Below are 24,008 nucleotides of genomic sequence, written 5' to 3' on the forward strand. Positions count from 1 at the left end.
TAAATAATCTTGGAAATATGTTTTTTTTGAGTAGAGCTTTTCCACTGATAAAAAAATTCCCCTTAAAATTTTCGAAAGGTATGAAAAATTATATTTTCGGAAAACACTGAGCATAATTATGACCACATATGTACATTGGGGTCATACTTACACACAGAACACGCATTCCAGAATATATAATTCGGTATATATTCCGCAGAGCAATGTGTATGAATTGTATGCATGGCTATGTTGCAGTTATAGTAATAGTAACTCTTACCTCAGGTTCTCTCCAGACAATCCCTCATTTAAACTATTTCCACATTGCTCACCAAAATGGGTTTAGAGCGAGACGACTCGACCTCGCAGTTATGTATATGAATGTATGTATGTGTGTATTTCTTTTCCTCCCTCTACTTTAAATCTTCATCCATTTGATGACCATAACACACGTGTGTACTCATATTGTCGTATTCATGGTGCTCCCCCGAATAAGGTGCTAAGCGAGATGGAACGAGTGATCCCTAATTGCATACATCCCCCCCACAACAAAATTTTTATCTTGTATCTTTTCATCAAATCCACCGGAGCGAGGGAACTCATCCCAATAAAACTGATGCTGGCTTGTAGTCCACAAGTTATCAAACCCATTTGCTCATCAAGGTGTTAAGCGAGTGACTCACTCCGATATATATTTTATATTAAACAATGCGATTCTTGTTTTGTTTGTTTGTTGTATCTTATGTACATAATATGATAAGTGTAAGATAACAGATGAGATGGCATGAACCCCTCCAATTGCTTCTAAAATAATATACCTTCATTCTAATATACGCGCATTCATTTTTCTCACGAAACCCCGGAACTTTTTTCTCTAACTGCCAATCCCATCTCGTCTCTTACCACCACAAAATTTGTTAATCGTGACAGTACCCAATTGCCCAGGGAAAATTTGTCGTAAAACTTGAGTGTGTGTGTGTGCGTGTGCGTGTGTGTGTTTTTGAATCAAAATAAAGTGTTTCGAACTGGGCTGCAAGAGCTCTCGCATACGATATAAGTCCAGTGGCAAAGTTCTGGCCTTTATTCAGTTGTAGTAATCGTGGGAGGACTTGCATCGATCCTGCAGCTCTTTCATTCATGGAAGAATAACGATATTGTTCATATATTAACACGACATTTCTATTTAAACCAACGCTGTGATCAAATTATTGAGAAAGGAATATGCTCTCCCACAAGTCATACACAGCGAAAAAAAAAGGGAATAGAGCAAACATTTCCTATTCTTTTCGATATCAAATCTATTTTTTTGCTCACAAAAAACACTCCTATGATGTATTCAATTCATAAAATATTTACAGCAAATATTTATTTTTCAATTTATTTATTTCTTTCTTAACAATAGAGGAGACCAGCATAAATACGCAACTTCCAAAGCTCCAACTATTTCATTTCTATTTAATAGTATTCAAAAAAAAGAAATAAAAGCGCGGGACTTATACAACGGAGCTAAAGGTGGAAATAAATAATACATGACGGTATGCGAAAGGGAATTGCAAAGCAATTTTCCATTCCCAAAATCCCTTTGACGTGCCATCCAACCGTGTCATGGAAAAACGAGATCGTGGAATAATAATAATACAAAAAAAAAGTATATGATATAAAAAAAATAATAATAATTCCAACCTTACTGTCAGAAACAGACACAAGATATCGACTTGGGAAAGCAAATGTGAAAGAAAAAATAGCGATGAAAATGGAAAAACCGCGTGACAAGAGCATTCTCTTCTATTTGTTACTTTATACATGACGTCCATCTCACTTAAGGACTGAGAAGAAAACATTTCATAAAATTTACAGAATGGCATTAAGGTGAAATTAAATGTATATACGAATGAACAAATTAGTACCGAAGTTCCTATTTTGTTCAAATGTAAAAAAAATATATATATATTGGATTAATGCGAGCTTGATCTCATCAACTGTCCGTCGTAGAAGTATAGTTTCAATTTAAAATATGTTTGGCGCCTATATCTTTTATATATATTGCCATAATTTTTTGCAGCCACTTCGCTAGGAAATTTGACTGTTGTGGTCTTTGAATGTGTATAAAAACTGCTCAAAAGGCATTAAAAAATCCAAATTTCTCTACGGTCGCCCTCCATCTTCTAATTTTTAGTTGGAAACTTGTTGCCCTGTTTCGTGTGAGGCAAACAAAATAATTCCAAGTTTTTAAGTACGATATACGCTTGAGATATTCGAATCCACAAATCGGAGAAAAGTTGGAAAAAAAGCGTTGTTCTACATTTGTTTTTGTTGTTCTTTCATAACTTTTCTCCGATGTTTGAATTCAAATATCTTAATGGAGATTTGAATGGAGAATTATAGAATAATTTTTTTTTCCTCTGTTGGCTTCAGAAGATACACGGCAGCAACTTTCTAATTGGAAGTCAGAGGACCGTATAAAAATGTGTACTCACTCTCAAAACTGGTACAAGGTAATTAAAAGAATTTTGAGCAGTTTATTTTTTAATTGAAGTCTTCTACGACTGATGGTTGGTGAGATAAAGGCCGCATTAGAACCTACAGGACACGCTGTATATAGAAACATCGCGTGTGCTGAAATATCCCTAACCAATTCAGACCAATGTGTACTTACTCAAATGTGAAACTGTAAGAGAATGTTCATGAATTTTTGAGTGTTTACGATGGGAATATCTGTTTTGAATTTGATGCGGTTCAGTGCAGGATTATTGATGTATGATCTTTCGCATAACTTAATTACAGGAGTGATAAGTTCTTTATAATCAACTGAAAACAAATAACTGTTTTAGAAAAGAAATTTGCGACTTTTTATTCCAATTATTCTTCATCGTCAATGATAAGTTTAATATTTAAAAATAATGAAATCAATTTTATTTGATTATTCTATTCAATTTCTATTTCAATTTGAATTAGCAATTTGCAATTGTAAAATATGAAGAAAATATTTGTGAAATATTAAAATACTATCTATAAAATATTGAAAATATCAGTAAAACCTTGAAAAATATCAGTGAAATTTCGAAAAGAATATCAGAAATATATGGAAGTGAATATGTAAAATATGGAGAAAAATTTAAGAAATATATGGAAGTGAATATGTAAAATATGGAGAAAAATTTAAGAAATATATGGAAGTGAATATGTAAAATATGGAGAAAAATTTAAGAAATATATGGAAGTGAATATGTAAAATATGGAGAAAAATTTAAGAAATATATGGAAGTGAATATGTAAAATATGGAGAAAAATTTAAGAAATATATGGAAGTGAATATGTAAAATATGGAGAAAAAATTAAGAAATGTATGGAAGTGAATATGTAAAATATGGAGAAAAATTTAAGAAATATATGGAAGTGAATATGTAAAATATGGAGAAAAATTTAAGAAATATATGGAAGTGAATATGTAAAATATGGAGAAAAATTTAAGAAATGTATGGAAGTGAATATGTAAAATATGTAAAATATGCAAAAAGGAAAAAATAACAGAAAAGTATGAAAAATGTTAGAGAAAAATATGAAAAATGTTAGTAAAATTCTGAAAACAATTAGTGAAATATAGAAAATATCAGTGAAATATGAAAAAAAATGTGAGTAACATATGTAAAAATGGTGCAATATATAATAGTAATAAGCAAAAAATATTGACATAATTCCACTCCTTCGGAATTTTAATCAATGAACTATAACCAATTGACATTTTTTGTACGGATTTTTAGTATGAAAATAACATTCAGTAAAATCGTTCAGCCTCTCATTTATAATAAATATTCATATAAGTGACAAAAATTGAAATAAAACTGAGCACAACTGAATGTTCTAATTTCAACAAAATTGATTAGAATATTGAGATCGGAGAAAATAAATTTATCGCGAGGCGAATTAATCATGCTATATTCTAAGCTATAAACAAAAAAGGAAATCTTAAATTTTCATTCCATCTTACACGTGGAAGAAAAAAAAATGAGTTTTTTTCTAAAACTTTCATTAGCAATAATATATTATACAAGGGAGAAGATTTACACCCTCTTCAGAAGAATCTTCAAGTGTTGCAATTCTTAACTAGAAGACACGAAAGTGAACCTAAAGAAACATTCCGCAAAACAAGGTCATTTATATCTTTTCTAAATTCTTTTTCCTTCGATTCTAGAAATTACCACTGAGAAAGAACAAGTATAGAAGAGAAAAATAAAAAGCCAGCACTTAAAATCGTATGTGTTCAATTTATTTGATACACTACTCGTATTAAGCTAGTGAATATATATATATATATAATATATTATTTTATTTTATTTTTTTTCACCACAATGAAAATAAAACTTGATAATAAAATGAACGTAGAAAGTGAAAGAAAAAAAAATTGTTAAAGAATTGTACTGAGTCACGAAAACCTCATTCTGTTTGAAAGAGGTACAAAATTATTTTTATTACTTTGGAGAGAACATCTTTCCTTTATTTTTTTTTTTTTATATCCACCACTGAAGTACTTTGGAGAAGATCCTTGAACATTAGAGACTGAGGTTATACCCGAGAATAAAACTGTGAGATAAAACATTAAGAGGTATCTTATGACCGACCGATTCTTCTAACACTTCTATAAATACATATAAATATATCCTTTAGCTGTAACTACTTATGGATAGACGACTAGATATTTCGCACTTCAAAAAGACTTCGAAAAACTCCTTTTTCGCTTATTATTTTTATTATTATTCAGTTTTATAACTACTCCGGAAATAATTTATTATGGGGGAATTCGTGAATATCTTAAAATTACGTGATTTTTTGTCGATTCTTGAACAGTTCTTTAATTCTTAAAATCGAGTGTTTTATCCAGTTATAAAGGAAGGGATGGGTATCGAGTAATACTCATTTTTCTCACGATTTGAAGATAGTATGAAAGGGATTTTCTTTCACTGGATTTAGACTGGTTGTTATCTTAAATTACTTTTTTGCAAGAAATTAATAAAAGGATCATTCACTAAATAAAAATTATAAATAATCTTATTCACTAAAGATGCTGTGTTATTTGTGTGTGTTTAGTGGTTTTTTTTCTTTAATTGTATTTCAAGTTTCACTGATGTACTTGATCTTTAAATATCTCTGACATCATCTGCTATAATGATGACTGATGAGCAACCATTTCAGTCCGCGGGCTAGATATGCGGTAATTTCTCGCTCACAGGCCAGAAACTTGTATATGAAGGTTTGCCCGTATTTAACTGAACATTTCCGTAATTTAGATCATCCTCCTTCTAACCAGATCAAGACCCGGTGTCGATCTCACTGGAGAGATTTTAGCAAAGACCATCTGCTGGGTCATGCTGGAAGCTGTGCGTTTATGTGCTGTGAACCTGAAGTCAAATTTGTTTCTGTGTAATGCTTGTGGGATGTAGCGTGCTGCTATCTCCCGTCAATTTGTCTAACTATGAGTGAAGCGTGACGATTGAATAATTGTTGCATAGTAGGTCTGCTGCTCTCTGGGGTGAGAATTTTTGACGGGGGAGAGGGGACCGTCTCGCGATCGCTCCTCCTAGTTGGGAACCACAGAAAACAAACTTCAGCTGACCATCACTGTGGCAACGGTGAAGTTCGAATTCGGGTCCTCGCGATGCGAGTCCATCAATTTGACCACTCGACCACCACAGCGCATTTTGATCGTCCTAATTTTTTCATAAATTCTTTCTTTTTTCACTTGTTTTTTTCCGAATTTTTTGAGATCAAGAACTATGATTATTTCCATAACATACTTATTCTTTCCATTTGCATGCACCAGCTACAGAAATAGCATCAGATACTCAGCAAATTACAAATAGTTGGGGACACCTAAAAACTCTACTGGGTTGTGTCAACATTAGCTTTAGTGGAATAAAGCTCATGCTTGTTGTGTACAAAGTGTAAAATAAAACGATCCCCAGTATCTCATCTTCCTGTACATAACCACTTTCCAATTTTTGAAGCTGCTCATATCAGCCTACGATTACTTTTTGCCTTTTGTGTAGCGCTAATGTGAAGGAAATAAAACTCACACATAACACGCACACGTATCTTTAAATTTTGCGCAGTCTTCATCAGAAACATATGGGGAATCACGTTTTGGCCAAATAATTCGGCTAACGAACGTGATTCCCGAAAGAATTATCTTCGTTAGCCGAGTTATCACTGCAGTAGATCACGATAGAACTAATAATATAGCGGAGATTCACCTGAAGAATTTCTCATCAGTCATCAAGTTACACGATTAATAGTATCAAATGAAACAATATTTCTCAAAAGATAATCTCCGAAAATATATTTGACGGAAGGAATTTTATTTCCTAATTGTTTGACAAATTGTTTGGAATTTTGGCATCGCAATCAATTGCGAATAAACGGAAAAAAATTAAATAAAAAGAAAATATTTTCACCTTCTGAATAATAAAATTCATCAGTCACGTCGGCAAATAAACTTCCATATCGTTTCATTCATCTATGTGCATGGATGCCCATGTCCTAAAGTTAGAAATAGACAGAAGTCTTGTAGGTAGCAGAAATGTTTTTCTGTTATTTATGTTCTTTTGTAAAAATATTCTATTTTTTAATGATATTTTATAATTTTGTGACGGAAATGCTTACGTCTCATAGTTCTGTACATATATGTGTGAAGCAGTCCCTAAATTACGTAAAAATTCCGATCTCTGTGATAAAGGAAAATATTGAAAATAGAAGTAATTTTCAATCTAAATACCGGACAGAAAAATAGAACAACGAGGGAGTAAAACCAGAGAAAAGAATTTATTGATTTTTCTGTGAAAAATATTCGCAGTTCTAATAATTGTTTTCATCGCTTCTACGCCTTCCAAAAAGACAAGGAAAATTAATCACTAAATGAGCTGGCGGCTACAAAACTCCAATGGTGATGATGCGTTTGGATATGCAAGCACTAACGGAATATTTCATTTCGTTGTCAGCATTTCAGCTTTTAGAACATATTGAGTTACGATTATAATCATTTTTTTCTCTACATTCCTCGTCTTGTTTATTCATTTTTTTTGCATGGAAGTATTCGAACAATGATACAATTTTAAGAATGTAAGAACACCTAAAAGTTAAAACTGGAAATATTTGTATGAAATGGATTTATTTCTCCCAGGACTCTAAACAAGTATGATCGTAGCGAGCATGACCCCGGGCATTCGTATCCATTGGGGAATCATGTATACAGAATGACAGAATGAAATCTGGTACTAGCCGTGAACCCAGGTGATATATCGGGAAGTTCGATTGATTATTGTTAGTGTAGGTCAGCCACCTCGTCGGGCATTTTGCCTGTTGTGGCATTGTATTTGTATTTATATATCATCCCGTATTTTACGCACACCATTTTTCTTATAAAATTCGGCTCTTGGGAGGGATATTCGGCCATTTTCTGAATCCGTGCCTGGTCCACGGTACCACACACACACACAGAAATAAATTTTATTCACACATTTCTTTCATTATAAATTCATTTTTTTATTAAATACAGTTTGATAAGTATAAAGGGTCTAACTTTTGAATAATGATGGGTGGGCCCCCTGGGTAAGACAGGGGAGCCACGAGAAGAAAATATGGTCCAAAGGGAGTCATGGGCTGGAAAAAGTTTGAGAAACACTGCTATATAAATATTATACTAAAAATATTGTTTTATTGTTTTATTCAGTTGGCTGGATTAACGAGATGGATATTTTATCCTGTGTTTATACAAAGTCGTTACATCGTGAACCAGATTTTGTATAACCTTTTAGAGCTCACCGAAATAACCGATAATTTTGAGCTTTTTGTATGTATAAATCGTGTCGAATAAATTGAGCGTACTTAATAATGCATGGTAAATCTGTATTATTCATCTTCAGACATAATTAATAAACCATACCACAATTAGATGAAGCGTTGTTATCAACAAATATGCACTCTATGAAATAGTTTTTCGGTGATTTTTCTGCAATTTTTAAAGAAAAGTAAGTTCCGTCTTAAAAAATGAACCTATTTTATGCCCCCGGTGTATTTTTATATAGTCACTGATTTCAAATATATATTCTATTTCTCTTCATCGCTTAAGAACTTTTCGAATTTTTGAAAAGTTGGAAAAGTGACTGAAAAAAGAAATATTGTATATACAGGGTGATTATAAAAAAACTATCCTGACATATGGGCCCCTAACTATCATACCATTCACAGAAACTGAATGAAATTTTGGCATAAGGTATTTTGATGTATGCGCTCAAGAATAATATGGAAAACAACAGTGCCACTCTAACAGTTACGGTTACAGTGAGAAAATATCGAAAATATCAAATGGCAACACCAAGTATTTTGTATTGGAATGTGATCTCCATTGTGAAAAACCCTAAATAGCGTTCGAACGGCAACTGTAGCATGAAAATCACCGACGGTAGATAGGCTATAAGTGAGAACAACCAATAAGGACAGAGAAGCAGCATAAAATAAAGCATTTTATTGTGTTTCACAAATTTTCCACATGACCTTGTGGAGGACTAATCAGGCTAGGATCTCAGCCGAAGAAACGGTGTGACGAATGAAACGAACATTAATGTTCTGGTGCATGGCAAAGTCCTTTTTAATTTTTCCTTGCTTAGCTCCGGGGATTTTCGTGCTACAGGTGCCATTCCAACGCTATTTAGTGTTTTTCAGTATGGAGATCGCATTCCAATACAAAAAACTTGGTGTTGCCATTTGATATTTTCGAAATTGTCTCACTGTAACCGTAACTGTTAGAGTGACACTGTTGTTTTCCATATCATTCTTGACCGCATACCTCAAAATACCTTATGCCAAAATTTCATTCAGTTTCTGTGAATGGTAAGATAGTTAGGGGCCCATATGTCGGGATAGTATTTTTATAATCACCCCGTATATAAATATGTTACTGCCAAAGCACGAAATAGGCCACTTCGCGAAGTGGCCAGCCCAGTTGACCCAGTCAATGCTCAAAATTAGTGCTTTGGTCGGCTCCCTTTATGGCGATCCCTATCGCTAATATATCGATATTCAGATTATTTTGATCGTTAGGGTTGCCATAGCTAACTTTAATAGCTACGGTTAGCTATGGCTAAATATAAGTGTCCATAATTAGCACAAAAAATACGCCAACGCGGCAATATATAGGGTCCGACTAATGCCGAATTTCGGATCAACTAAGCAAGCCACTTCGCGGAGTGGCCAACTTCGGGCTTTTGCAGTGACACACACACGTGTGTGACGATGAATAAACAAAAAAAAAACGTATTTAAGTTTTGTTTCAATATATAGTAAACATCACAGCAACACACACACACACGCGAAATTTTCTCAGTCAGCGAGAAACTGCTAATTTTCGTGAATTCTTTTTTTTTTTTTTTGTGGAATTTCTGACTCTAGAACTCAACCTAATTTGAGTAGGAATCGACTTATCATTACATCTCATATAACTTCCCAACGACGGACAATCAAATCGTTGAAATCATCATAATAAGTTAATAACTATTTAGGAAGTGCGGGGGTATTAGGAAATACAACAGACTTTCCCCACCTTCAGATATGGCCCCGAGTGGAACAGAGATAAAATACTGTTCAAAATGTCCCCTTGACGCTATAGAGTCAGTGTGGTTCGGTTGTTACCATCACCAGAGTGGGGCATGTTTCAATTTCATGTTTTAAATAGGAATAATCGAAAAAAAGGTAAGTATAGGATGCTAAATTACCCGAACTTCCTATACATATTTACCAAATAAAATGCATGCACCAGAATACATTTGCGTTCAGAATATACAACTGTACCATTGACAATTGGATATCTAAAAAGGTTTTCCTTTAACAACGAATCGATTCAAACCAACCTGAGAACCTTAGAAATCCTTGTAATATTGTATATGTAGATTATAATACTTTCTTGTTTTTAAATTTATTTCGAATTTAAATTCACGTGCTCGGTTTGGGGTGTAGTGTCTAGAACCGACGTTACTCAATGGATTTTCACTCCATGAATACTACGTAGCAAAACATTCGAAAATACTGAGTGCATGAATTACGTATTTGCATAACTATTGAGTTTTATTTGACACAAAAAATATATGAGCATAACACTATATATGATGAGCATTTTATTTTTGTCTCCCCTTCATAAATATGATTGATTTTGAACGAGATATGATCATCTCATCATTTCAAAGCACGGAGACCGAAAAATGCCAATACATATACAGAGGACATTGAAGCGTTGTTCTTCTCGTACTTCCACGTCCACTTTAAAAGACGTAAGGATGGGATTATATTCCGTTTCCTCTCAGAGATCCTTATGTTTATGGAACTCTATTATTGCAGTGAAACATGATATTTATGGTTACGGTTATTATTTGCATATAATTTACATATAAGTGGTTTTCATCTCACGTCCTACATGTTTGCATTGAATACCTATCCATTTTCTTGAGGGAAAAAAAAAGTATAACGGGGGGAAAAAGAGATTCAGAATACCGAGAGATGAAGAAAAATGTCCGTATTATTCAAAACACGTGAAAAAAAATGTGAACAGGACACGGAATTTGAAGCAGGGTTTTATTTTACCTTCTATTTTACATGTAAAAACATTTTGCAGCTCTTAGCCAATGTCTCTGCCAAACGATCATACTGGGACGATCATTGAAGTATGGTTGGAAAGGATCTTGCATTAGCGTGTAAAGTGCAAATACGCCATTACCTTCAGTTTCTTCCAGTAAAAACAAGTTTTTTTGTGAATAAAATGTATGCTATTTTATTTTCGTTTGTGATGGAACAAACTTTGTAGGAAATTCTTAATTTACAGCAATAATAATTTATACTACGATTTACTATTGTGAAAATTTCAATTTCGTTACGTTGCAATCTTCAAAAGTATTGTTTAATGTTTTTGAATGTTAATACGATGGAATACAGATTGCATTCACCATATTCTGTTAATCGATATTATTTATCGACAATTTAATCCGTTAAATTTAGTTGTTTTCGGTCTTGACTGAAAAACGCTGCAATTTCTATTTAAATATATTTTTAATTTGTTTTTTTCCCTTTGATAATGTAATGTTGCTGTGGATCTTGTCACGAATTCATATACCATGAAAATATCATAATCCCTTTGGGTCAAACAGTTTATGTTTTGTAAATGCCATTTTGTCTTCCTGTGTTGTTTGTTTTTGTGTTGTTTTGTTTAAATGAAATTACATTATGTATATACATACAGGTAGTATATACGTAATGTATGCATACAGGTAGAGCGCCAGTTTCTGGCGAGCCGTATCCTAGAGACGTACTTCCAATTATAAAAAAGTGTTCAAATAACGTGTAGACATCAGATACTTCATTCATATTGCAAAGGATATACGGATTACAAAACGCTTATACGGACATCCTGCCCTGAAAAACCCAATTAAAAGGTTGTTGCCCTGACTTTCTTGAGATCAACGAAAAAATTCCACGTTTCTGAGTGCAAAATTGGCTGAGCTATTTGAATTCAAAAAACTAAAAATGGTAGGGAAATAACTGTTTAAACGAGGGAAAGAAGCATTGTCCGTTAGATTGTCGTTTTTTCCCCAATTTTTCTCCGATTTTTGAACTACTCAAATATTTCAGCGGATATTTCAATTAAAATGTATTTTTTTTTCTTTTCGCCACAGAAGAGACAAGAGACAACGATTTTTAATTGGATTTTCGAACACACGGGGAATGTATAAAAAGTTAATTTCTATATTTTTTAATGCATACGACACTTCACACCTCATTTGAAAACTTCTTTTGCATTTGAAATTATGTTTCTGAAGTCAACAGTAGCAGATATATCATATCTGCTGTGCAATTAATTAGAGACAACCTGTATGGTGAAATTTAGAATTGTACTGTAACAGTTAAACTTAAATGCAGATTCACATTTGTAAAATTACAAATTTGTCAGACCATTTTAATGCGGATATAAAGCCCTGAACCTGAAACCTGTGACTGAACACTTTTTCTAAACGCTCATGTACGAAATCGGGAAATATCTGCAAAACAACGTTAGAGTGTAGAGCCTGAGCGAATGTTCTGAGATTCGAGAATCCCCTTTTTTTCAATAGCCTAGAATGTTTATCTTTGGGGATATCTCCGGAATACTATGAAAATGCTTATTCAACGATTTTTGGGAAGAGAAAGAATCTTTATTTCTGTCATATATTGAAACGTTTTCCACATCCACAAATTTGACCAACTTTTAACGTTACAGCACATGCATAAAAATTCAAACCCTACGACACCCGAGTTTTTTCCCCCTTTTTTCTAATTGAAGAAGCACAGCCTTAAAATTATTCGGTTTCGTTCGTTCAACTTACATATTTTTATAACTGCATTCTTTTTTTTCTTCATATTCTAAACTGCGAGTTATTGACATGGCCACCGATAAATACATCATCGCTTAATTTGCGCGACGTTCAAAACTTTTACCTCTCTAGATTGGTTCCATCAAGAAAAAACGATTCACCTTCACATTTCATCACACATGCACACGCACACACAGTTGCACAGTTCATAAAACACAATCACATTTCGTCTTCATGGGGATCAGTAATTGATTTTAAGTCATTAAGCGTTACTATTGTGGAACGAATAAAAAAACTCACATGTGGGTTGGAAAAACAAGAAAAGTTTGTTAGGAGTAACGCCTGTTGATTTCAACGTGTGCTGCCGCGGTTACCTGGATCAGTTGCTATCGAAATTCACCCTTCCTGTAAAGATGGAACACACCACCTGCCCAAACTTATCGCAAAAACTAGGTATTTGCCCTAAGAACTGAAAGGCAGAATATATCCCGTAATTCAAACGTGATTTAATGTAATAATTAGTAATTAATTAATTTACATAAATAAATGTTACTCATGTAATTTGCATGTGTTTTATAGACGCAAATTATTATTATTATTTAAAACCTTACTTTAACAACCCATTAGAATTTTTTCTTCAAAATATGTATTCTTTAAAGTCAATGATAATCGATTCTAAAAAAAATTATATGTGCGATAAAGACATCATTTGGCACTCTTTCCTTGTTGTGCCGGATAGAAATTTAAAAAAAAAAGTCTCCATAAAACGGTGATCCACCCTAATGTCAAGTTTGCTCCTTAATATTGATTAGAATAAAACTTTTCACCTTTAAGGGATAAATATTATTTGAAGAATACTGTAATGAAATTTGTCACAATATATATAACCTGAATATTAGACACACACACACATCAACGTGTATATAACATAATAAAACATTGCATCATATAATACCGCTGTTTTCAAAATTTCACCACCACCACGTCAATTTCCACCACCAAGAAACAAAGTAATCAATTAATGATTAGAGTAATGATGAGACAATAATTTGTTTTGTTTTGTAATAAATTGTGCAAAATATTATTATCGACGTGTAGAGTGGTGATACGCAGGTCATGATGCGTGACTACTACGCAAGGTCACGCCTGGCCACTGTTGAGTGGCCTTGGTTGGCCTTTTTTCCAAAAAAATAAAATAAATCCACCCTTCGGATCGAAAAGTACAACGGCATTGGTCAATGGCAATCAGAATGGACCTAATAAGGTCAAGCGCTCCAAGCTCCAAGATAAGAGGGAAAAATCGATCAACTCTCCGGTATATTGAGCTTTGAAAATGAACCGAAATATTTTTACGACCAGCTAGTAGGAAAAATATTGCCAAATAACCTTGTTTTTATTTTCAAATACTTTCCTTTTAAGAATGAATGGAGTTTGAGACTCGTGTTTATTTGAATGAAAATACGATCTCAAAAAAAATTCATGATTTAGTATTTTCAAAGAGAGATCGACCTGTTGTATGATGGTTGAATTTGAAACTAGGTTTTTCTCAACTCGGGACGTAAATGAAAGAGTATTCCCACTTCGAAAAATGGCTCTCCACTGCAACAACACACCTGCAGCATTTTCTTACATCTAGAAATAATATTTTATGTTTTGGATGGTTTCTTACTTCTAATCTGGGAGACAGGTGGCAGCATCTCCCTGAGTAGAGACATGCAGCGCCTGGTAGATCCAAAGCCGACCTTGGGGATGTGCGACAGGTGCTGTCGCACGGGCCCTGCGTTTTTTAGGAGAAATAGGTTCTCCTCACTCACGGTAAAAATAATTTATTTCATAAATTCTGATTTTTTTTTTTTTTTTGATAAACTTAGGAATATTCATTTTTTTGGAATTAAAATTTTCCATCAATATTGAGATTTTTAATTAATTAAAAAATTATTTCATTTATTCTGAAATTATTTCTCTCTTTTATTCTGAAGTTATTTCTCTCAATGTATTCTGAAACTCTTTCTTCCTCCATTCTGAAATTATTCATTCAATTTAATTCAATTTAAATTTTAATAATTTTTATCATTTTTTTCCTTTCATGAATATTCACGATATTCATTTTATGAATTTTCTTTTTATGAATTTTCATTTTATGAATTTTTATTAATTTTCATTTTATGAATTTTTATTTATTTTCATTTTATGAATTTTTATTAATTTTCATTTTATGAATTTTTATGAATTTTCATTTTATGACTTTTTATTAATTTTCATTTTATGAATTTTTATGAAGTTTAATTTTATGAATTTTCATGATTTTATTTTCTGAATTTTCATTTCCTAAATGTTAATTTCATGAATTTTCATGATTTTATTTTCTGAATTCCTCCTTTCCACAAAATATATAAAATCGGGAGTAAGGGGCAATTTATTAAGCCGCTCCAGGCCCCGCTATTATTCTCGCACCGAGCCCCCGCGGTGACCCTCGGTAGATCCAACCAGAAACTACCCACCTCTAGAGATTAAAACGCTTTAAACACTGCGTCCGTCACAACATGAAATGTAAAATTCGAATTCTGGACCTATGATACATCGTGATGTTTTTTTTACACTGCAAATCATTCAGGTAAATTCTTGTAGCTTGTGGGATATTTCACGTGTTTGCAATCACCCTTTCCGAGATACAATAAATTTAAACCTTTTTCTTTCTGAGTGGCAAAAAATCCGTAATGGGTCGCATACGTCGCACAGATACACCACGATTTCTGATATTTTAACCCCTTAAATGGATTTTTTTTCTCGTTCAGATAATTTTTGTCAAAGTTACTGACGGGTACAGAGAACAGGATAATCGTTTGAAAAAAAAAAAAGTATTTTGGATTCTCCTGCTAACGGAGAACCTTAAAAGACAGTACAGAGCATCAGAGAAATCGCACGAAAAATAAATGCATTGAATTAATAATACTGGCTAAACATACAGGGTGTCCTGTAAGTGCTAATGCGACCTATATCCCATCAAAATTTTGTCGTAGAGGTATGATTTCAATGCTCATAATGTGTTCAAAAATTACTTTGCACCAGCTTTGAGAGTGGAAACACAGTGTGTAAAACACATACAAATACATAAAATAAAAATTCTAAATGTTTATACAGTTCCCCTGTCCTCTAACTTACAATTATAAAATTGTTTTGCCCGGTATTTCCTCAGCCAAACAAAAAAAATCCAATTTTCTAAGTGCAATATTCACTGAGATATTTTAATCCAAAAAATCGGAGAAAAGTTTAGAAATATTATTAAAAACTAACGGTCAACACTCCTTTCCCTCATTTATGATGTCCTTCCCCAACGTTTCTCTGATTTTTTAATCGGCGTCTGTTTATGTTCACGTTTAAATGCAATAGCTCAGTGAATACTGCAGTTAAAAAAATTACATTTGTTTTTCTTGGGCTCAGAAAAGACAGGGCAACAATTTTCTAATTGGAACTTAGAGTGCAGGGAGACCGTATAAAAATGTAGATTTTTATTTTGTTCACACTGTATTCTCTCTCTCAAACCTAGTACAGAGAAAATTTTAACGCCTTTCGGGAATTTTTTAAATTGGAATCATACTTCTACGACGGACGGTTGATGAGATAATACCGCATTAGTACTTACAGGACACCTTGTATATAAGTACCTTCTTTGTCATCTAAAACTAAATTTAAAAAAATCGGATTGCAAATTTCAAGCTAAAAAAGAACGGAATGCTAACAAAGCATCTAACAAATTAATGAAATAGCAGCCACCCATGCTCTGCAACAAACAAAGAGCTGATATCGTTAATTGGGACATCTACCAGCAAATTGAAAATGCAACTCAGAAAGCATATGTCCTCACCTTACACACAAAGGTACAGCATTTTTATTTCAATACTGACAGCAATAATGAACGCTTAAAGGACTTTTTGCATGTATGCAAAGCTATGCATATGAGTGCTGGAATTCCGGTCATCTCCGGACTGAAATTGGTTTGAATTAAATTCCGATGTATCATGTCTGCACACGAGTAGATAGCTGAAATTCCAAGGTCTACCACACAAAGGAGTGAGCTCTTAAATTTGATGCGGGTGTATTAAGATGCTTTGCCGAAGGAGTCTCTCTACGGGAGGGTTTCTAAACAGGCTGTATGTGATCTTGGATGAGAAAAAAAAAAGGGTGGTGTTGAGGTGTGGACTTCATTTTATTAGAGCGAGGGTTCGGGGTCTTATTTCCGTCGCCATAAAGCAAAGGTGCACAATCTATTCAGTCCACGGGTCATATGAACAATATTTCTGTCATGCGAATAGAAGAATATATAATAGAACTTATAGAAACAGGATTACTATAAGACCCGTATTTTACGGGACGTTCCAACTTTTTTATGAAATGTCTTGTTTTTTTACCGAAGCTTGTCGTGTGTAGTCAAAAAAAAAAAAATGTTTTTCATCACATTTTATATGCGTGAATCGTAGTTCTACCTACCCATTGCGACTGGCAATAGCCCTATATTTCCCGCCATTTACGGTTTTTCAGTAACTTTAGCGATAGTTGACAACTTTATTCGAGTTTGAAACATTTTTTTAGCAACGATACTTCCTTGCTGAAACCGTTGAGGAGGAATATTATCCCATGCTAACGAAATGGCAGCTCTTGTTTCCCTCATATTAGAAGATGGTGATTCGAAGCTTTTAACAGACGCCTCGTCGCACAAATGCTCAATTGGGTTGAGATCAGTTCACTGGGGGGCCATTGAAGCAATTGAAACTATGGACCATGTTCCTCAAACCAATAATACCAGCCCCCATGGGAGGGTGCATTGTCTTCCTGCAATCATCCGAACACATCATGACCTTAAACAGGAGCACGTGACCAGCAGCGATGTGAAGATAGCGCTGACATTGACGAATATTTCCAATGGAAATAAGGGACCAAGAGTATACCAGAAAAATGTTCCCCAGATCGTAATTCCGCTGCCACCGACTTGAACAGTTCTGATGTGGCATACCGGATCTATGGCTTCGTGCTGCTTGCGCCACACACAGGTCATGCCATCATAGTCATGGAGAAGAAATTTTGACTAGACAGACCAGACAACCTTTTCCATTCATCAAGTGCCAAATTCCAGCGCTGTCTAGTCCACAAAAGCCGTTTTCTTCGGTTATGCAGCGAAATCAGCTCTTGTTAGCCATCGGTTATTAAAACCGAATCGTTTCAAGATCCGTGATGTAGAGCCTACGGGTATACATTGCGATGATCCCGGGTTGTATTGCGCTGCAATTTGTTGTGTTGTAGATCTTCCGTTGCTGCGCACAATGCGTGTAAGTCACTTATACAAATACAAATACAACGCCACAACAAGCAAATTGCCCAACGAGGTGGCTGACTTAAGAATCATCCCCCAACGAATCGGTACATGCGGGAATGTGCGTGTACGTGTAGTGAAACCTGACGTGAAGTTTTTTTGTTTCTCTGTAATGCTTGTTATGTGTAGTGCTGCCATCTGAAACCAGTTTTTCTAACTATGAGTGAAGTGTTATGATTGAATGATTTATCGTTGTAGGACTGTTGCTCTCTGTGGCGAGACTTTTTAACGGGGACATCGGCTCGCATTTGCACCTTGAAGATGGGAACCACAGAAAACCAACTTCAGCCGACCACCACTGTGGGGTTCGAACCCAGATCCTCGCATCGCGAGTCCGTCACTATAACCACTCGACCACCACAGCGGCAACTTGCCACCTCTTCTGTTCACAAGTGATTTCCGTCACTATTCCACTTCCTGCTCGAATGTTTTTTTTTTGGCTCAGCTGCCATTCTTTGAAGACTCGAGATACTGCTGTACGTGGAAAGCCAAGAAGGTTAGCGGCTTCGGATATAATTGAACCGACCCTTGTGGCGCACACAATGATGTCGCTATCAAAAGTGATTCAAATCTATTTTTTTTTCACCATGAACAGCAAATCGCAACGTTAACAAATCCGATTTATTATGTCAGCGCACGTGCTGCAAGACCACTCGAAGTTTGAGTGAGGGTTGTTCCCATTTTTCGGCTACTGAGTGTACACTTTTATACACGGCACGTGACGTTCACGTCAGCTTAATTAAAGGCCCGGTAATTCAAGGACATGGACGTGAAGCCACATGAGTTCATTGGGCAAACTCTGAGTGCAGTGTTTACAGGTAGAGTATTCAAATCAGAGTAGATTGCGTTAAAAAAAAGAACGAAAAAAAAGCTGAGCAAAAAAAAAATGTACTTTCTGATCATATCAATCACATGCTGTAAGCCAGTTTCACTAAAATGAACACGAGAGCCTGTTATAAACTCTACATGTGTCGTGTGTAGTCCCAATTTTAAGCACTGCTGTGTTAAATTGAAAATGACGAATGGATCAAATTTTCATCTTTGTTCTCATGAGAACGACAAAATAAACAATCGGTATAAGTGTGTAAGTATGTTTGCTTCGAATAACAAACAGTAATCTCCAAACCATTCAGCTATTATCCGGAACATTCCATCAACGATAATTATCAAACACATAACGGACAAATCTCAAAATGCCCGTGTGCTTCATGTTTCCGCGACCAAGAAATGATGGGGGTTACTTAAATATTTTAATAACCAGAAATTCACTCTTCGGCCACGAAACAATATTCCAGCAGGAATTGTGTTAACGGTTAATGTAGCTCTAGTGGTCGTAAAACAAGACATTGTTTTATGGGAGTATATTTTTTATTATTATACCAAGACATGTTACAAAACTACCAGTACAACGATTGCCTTATTCCGTGACAAACGTCAGTGAGCGTCGAAAGTAAACTACATTTTTTTTTCTATTCTCGTGTATCCGCCTACCTAATGAACGATCCGAATATTTCTGAAAAAGGATACACAGAGGTATATCAAAATGATAAATGATACTTCCTTAGTAAAGAGTTTTAACGTCAATTCGGCGGAAGAGGAACTTTGGTATCACAAGAATAACACACTAAAAAACAACGAATTTCTAGCCTCGGCATCGAAAGAGAGAGAGAGAGAGAAACGCAATTTTATACCATAGTTTCCTCAGTTGGCACTTCCCCTTTCCATGACTGGAAAGTGAAATTTTGCCGGTTCGTGTGGTGTGTGTGAGCGAAATAGAGCATCACTTCGATCAAAATTCAATTTTATCGCCATTAATTTTCCTGACACTTCAATGGTTGTGATGAATTATAGACATTAGATAATTGCTGTGCTTTTTCACACAAACTCTCAAAAGTTTTGGGAACCGTTTTAGAAATTTGTGGTGGGGGAAAAAATGATCGGAATTTCAACTTGCGCTGTATTTTAACGAAATATATTGAAGAAGCATTCACTTTTATTTTTCGGTTAGGAAAAAATTTATCTTGGCTTTTTGGAACTACTTAATATTGCATGCGATACACAAAACATTTAACGATTTCCTCATGATTTTTTATTCAATTTTTACTCATGGTTTACTTTCTTCAACATGTAAATGACCGATATCCTTGATGGGATCTTTTCAGTTTTTTCTAGTTGCAGCTACTGTATATCTTTTACTGTTACTCCAGCATTATAAAATTAATCTTTAATACAGAAATAATAAATTTAAACATTAATCAAATATTTAATTTCAATTACAAAGGAGAAGGATACAAATAGTAACGAATAACTTGTTTATGATATATATGCTTCTATTGGGCATACAAGTCGAATTTCATCAAAGAAACTATCCTTCCTACACGTAACGAAAAAGTGTTATTTCTTTCATTACACTATAATTAATTGTTTTTTCTTCTATTTTAAAAGAACAAATTGAACAAAATAAATCAATAATAATAGTAACAACAAGAAAGTTTTTCATTTGACTTGCAATTGAATAAAATATTGTTTTTAAAGCATTTTTGAAAAAAATTGGCGTCATGGGTCGAGATATTGCTTAGTACTTTAGGTTTAACTTTTTATTTTACAAACAACACCTGGTAATGTGTGTGTTTCACATTAGGAAAGCGGGTGCTTAGTGAGCCCTCTAGCACTTCATCACTTTAGTTCATGCTCATAAATGCTATAACAACAAGTTTATCCAAATTGTATTGATTGTTAAAATTTTAAAAAAAGTAATCTCGAATAAAACTTTATGAAAAAAAATCGCAGAAACGAAGTTTCATTATTTGATTGTTCTTTTATAAGAATGAAAATAATGAAGAGGAAAAAAAAATTAGAGAGAACCTTAATTTTAAATTATTTGTATGAATTTTCTTAAATTTCACTCCTGCTGAAGACAATTTTTGGGGTATTTTGGGGTATATTATTAATATGGTTGGTGTTTTTCACAGTGACTTTCTTTTTTTTTAATATAAGAAATGAATTATTTAATGACATTTGCATACTCTGCAGCTAATGATATATGTAATTGGGTGTTTTTAACAATGGTACTCAATTCATCAAAAAGAAACCAGAAATTAATAGTTTATTTGAAAGCCTATAACTGAATGAGATATGCAGTAAAATCTCAATATAACGATACCCTGTGGACCAAGAAAAAAGTCATTTAGAGTGATTATTGTTATACCGAGAGGCAGCAGTTTAACATGAAGTGTATTGCAATTCCAAGCAAGACTCGAAAAAACATCTTTGTAGAGGGATTTATCAATACATCGACTATCGTTGTAGCGAGGTTTCAGTGTAAATAAATCAAGTTGGAAAGATATCAAAATCGCAAACCGAATCCACAACAAAAAACTGCACCTACCGTTAGAACAGCATGCTAATTACTGCCGGTAAAACTTTGGAAAAACAAAATTAATTTCGTTTTCTTTATTTGAATAAAGAAGAAATAACTCTTTATTAATAAATATAAGTAATGAATATTTAAGAAAATACGCTTTCCAACTATCGAATAAACATTTACATACATATGTAAATGTTAATATATTAATATACAACATGCAACATGGATTTGTGCGTTATGTTTACATGTTATTTGAATTCTCTGATTTTCGGAGCTATTGGTGTTTTTAAACTTCCACTAAATTGAATAAGAACATAGTTATCATAAATCCATAGAATTTCGACAATGTTGTTATATTATATTTACAGTAATATTTATTAATAAATGACTTGAATAAAAGTGGTTTAACATTTCATTCAAATACAACAAACTTCCAAATTAGCTTCGAATATGAATTTTCGAAAATTTTTAAATTAAATTTTCAATAATTTTCCATTGCATTTTTTCTCTCTATGTAACGGGTATATAATATATATTTTCATGATAAAATTTCCTTCTGTTAGAAAATACGCTATTTTTTTAACATATTTTCACATGAATATTTTTTTCTTAAAATAAAATGCCGTAATTATACAGTTGCCGTAAAAATCATAGAATTGACAAATACGTTTTAAATATCTCTATTGTATAGATTGATATTTAATGCCTACTTTCAACTACGAATAGTTCCAGCAAAAGTGTGATTTTATAGAATCGATTTTGTCAACATTTTGGTCAGAAAACGAAATGATTAAAAAAAAAAAATCAGCTATCAATACAGTATCATTGCGAAAAATTTCCAATCAAGAGAAATTCGAATCCTGTACAATAAGCAATATATTAATCGATTTTTGACTGATAACTAAGTAAGAATAATGAGATAACATAACAGTAGTACTCACCGTGTGCGTTACCAAATGTCGAACAAACAGCAATCATAAGCAGCCCAAACAATCCAGCAAAATAAATATATTCCGAGAAACTTTTAATCATGTCTTAGCATTTAACATTGCAGAATGCAAAGACCATCCAGTAGCACCGGTATGTGGAGAAGAATAAAGAAAGGACGGGATAGAAATGTTTTCTTTTCTTCTCTATTTTTCTTCCGTCCACTGATTATAATGTATATTCATAAATCCAGTACAAGAAACACACAGTCATATCAAAAAAACACACACAAAAACTTCCGTCGAGAAGAACAAGCTAAACCTCTGATATGTTGTATTTTTTTTTTCCCTTTCACACTTTCATATAAAACTTGATGTTGTCAAAATTCACATCTTGGGAAGAGAATATTTTTCTTTAAATATTTTTCTTTTATACCTGTCAAATTTTTTTTCCCCCGCTTAAAAGTCAAAATGTCCTGTCCTTTTTAGACTTGGTAAATACCTCATTCTTTGTCTCACATTCTTCGTAATATCTTATAACATACTTTTTAAAAAAAATTCCTATCTTTTGTTTTCTTGGATTTTATTTCAAAAAATAAAATAAAATAAGAAAGAAGAAAGACGATATTATTTTTTAGTTTATTTTTTTTTTAACTCCCCCTTTCCTTTTTTTTCACTCAAGAAGTTTTCACAAAGAGGGAATTTTCGCGCGTTGCTGCTTCACTGCCAGCCAAACGCGATCTGACACAAAGTCTCAGGTACCTTCGGACATCACTGCGCATGAGCGGACTTTGAGATGAGATTTTCTAGCTGTTTCTTTTCTTGGCGGTACTATGGACTTCACTGTCTTTTCTTCTCGTATTTTCATTTATTTGTTTCCGATTTTTCTCGTTGTAGTTATATTTATTTACTTTTTTTTTACTGAAGGAGTAGTAACAAGATCCAAAAAAACCTTCTTTCTCAGTTCTTCAGTTCTACCCTTCGTTATCCTTTCAGAAAATTTACTCCCTGAGTATTTAAGGCAGTGGTTCTTAACCGTAGGCGAAACGAATTTGTTTTTCTCTTTCTTCAGTTTTTGAACCAAGCAAACATTTCTTACATATGCAAATGTTAATATAATAATATATAACATATAACAATAATATGAGTTACATTTATAGGCAATTTTATTTCTCAATTTTCAGAGGATTCGGTGTTTTTCAACTGCTACTAAATTTGAATAGGAACATAGTTGTCATATATCAATATGGTTATTGGCAGAATTAGTATATTACTTTTTAGTAATATATATGTCAATGCTTTGAATGAAGATGCTTTAAAATTGAATTCAAATTCAAAGTCAATACTGTCAGCCAATTGCGAATTAGTTTTAAATATATAATGTAGAATTTTTTAATTTAATTTCCAATTAATTTGCATCGAATTTTTTTGTTTTCATGTAATAAAGGTTGTTGCATACGTGTACAATAAATAGTTTCATGATGATATTTTGTGTATGTTATTTTTTATCAAATTTTCGTGTAAAACATCTCTGTTTAAAATAAAATATTGTGACTATACAACTGTTGTAATAATTATATAAATGACAAATAAAAGTTCCACATATTAACAAATTGTAGAATCATGGGATAACATTTTCGGCGGTCAGATGAAAGAAAAATTACATAACGTTAATTCATTGTTCAGAAAAATAAAAATGATGACAAAAATTCCATTTTTAATTCTTAAAAAAATATAACACATACCGATATTTTGGCACTTCATCTCTTGCCTTTCAGTTGCACAAATAAGTCACGCGCGTTATTCGCGTTGCTAAAGTTCTTTCTTCGATGAGTGATCGTACTTGTTTTCCATTTCGATTGAGAATGTTCACATTTGTACACAGTGTTATTGCATGCGCTTAGATTTAATTCTGACATGATTTATTGATTGATGACCGCTCACGCCCAGAGTTGTTGTGCAAGACAACTTCCTCGCTTCAC

The 24,008-nt window shown here is 33.4% G+C and overlaps 1 protein-coding gene across 1 annotated transcript in view; it reads right to left on the reverse strand.

The window, feature by feature from the left end:
* The window catches only part of LOC149071758 (lachesin-like), a 252,820-nt gene extending 230,053 nt beyond the window's left edge, over window positions 1-22,767 (reverse strand). The window contains exon 1 of the mRNA XM_089247644.1: window positions 22,042-22,767. Within this exon, the coding sequence (XP_089103770.1) occupies window positions 22,042-22,132 (91 nt within the window). The 5' untranslated portion in view covers window positions 22,133-22,767. The remainder of the gene's footprint in view (window positions 1-22,041) is intronic.
* Window positions 22,768-24,008: the final 1,241 nt, after the last annotated feature.

This window comes from Pholcus phalangioides, unplaced genomic scaffold (genome assembly GCF_987345545.1).
Source record: "Pholcus phalangioides strain wild (caught in Gottingen) unplaced genomic scaffold, Ppha-v1.0 ptg000018l_1, whole genome shotgun sequence".
Lineage (NCBI taxonomy): Eukaryota > Metazoa > Arthropoda > Arachnida > Araneae > Pholcidae > Pholcus > Pholcus phalangioides.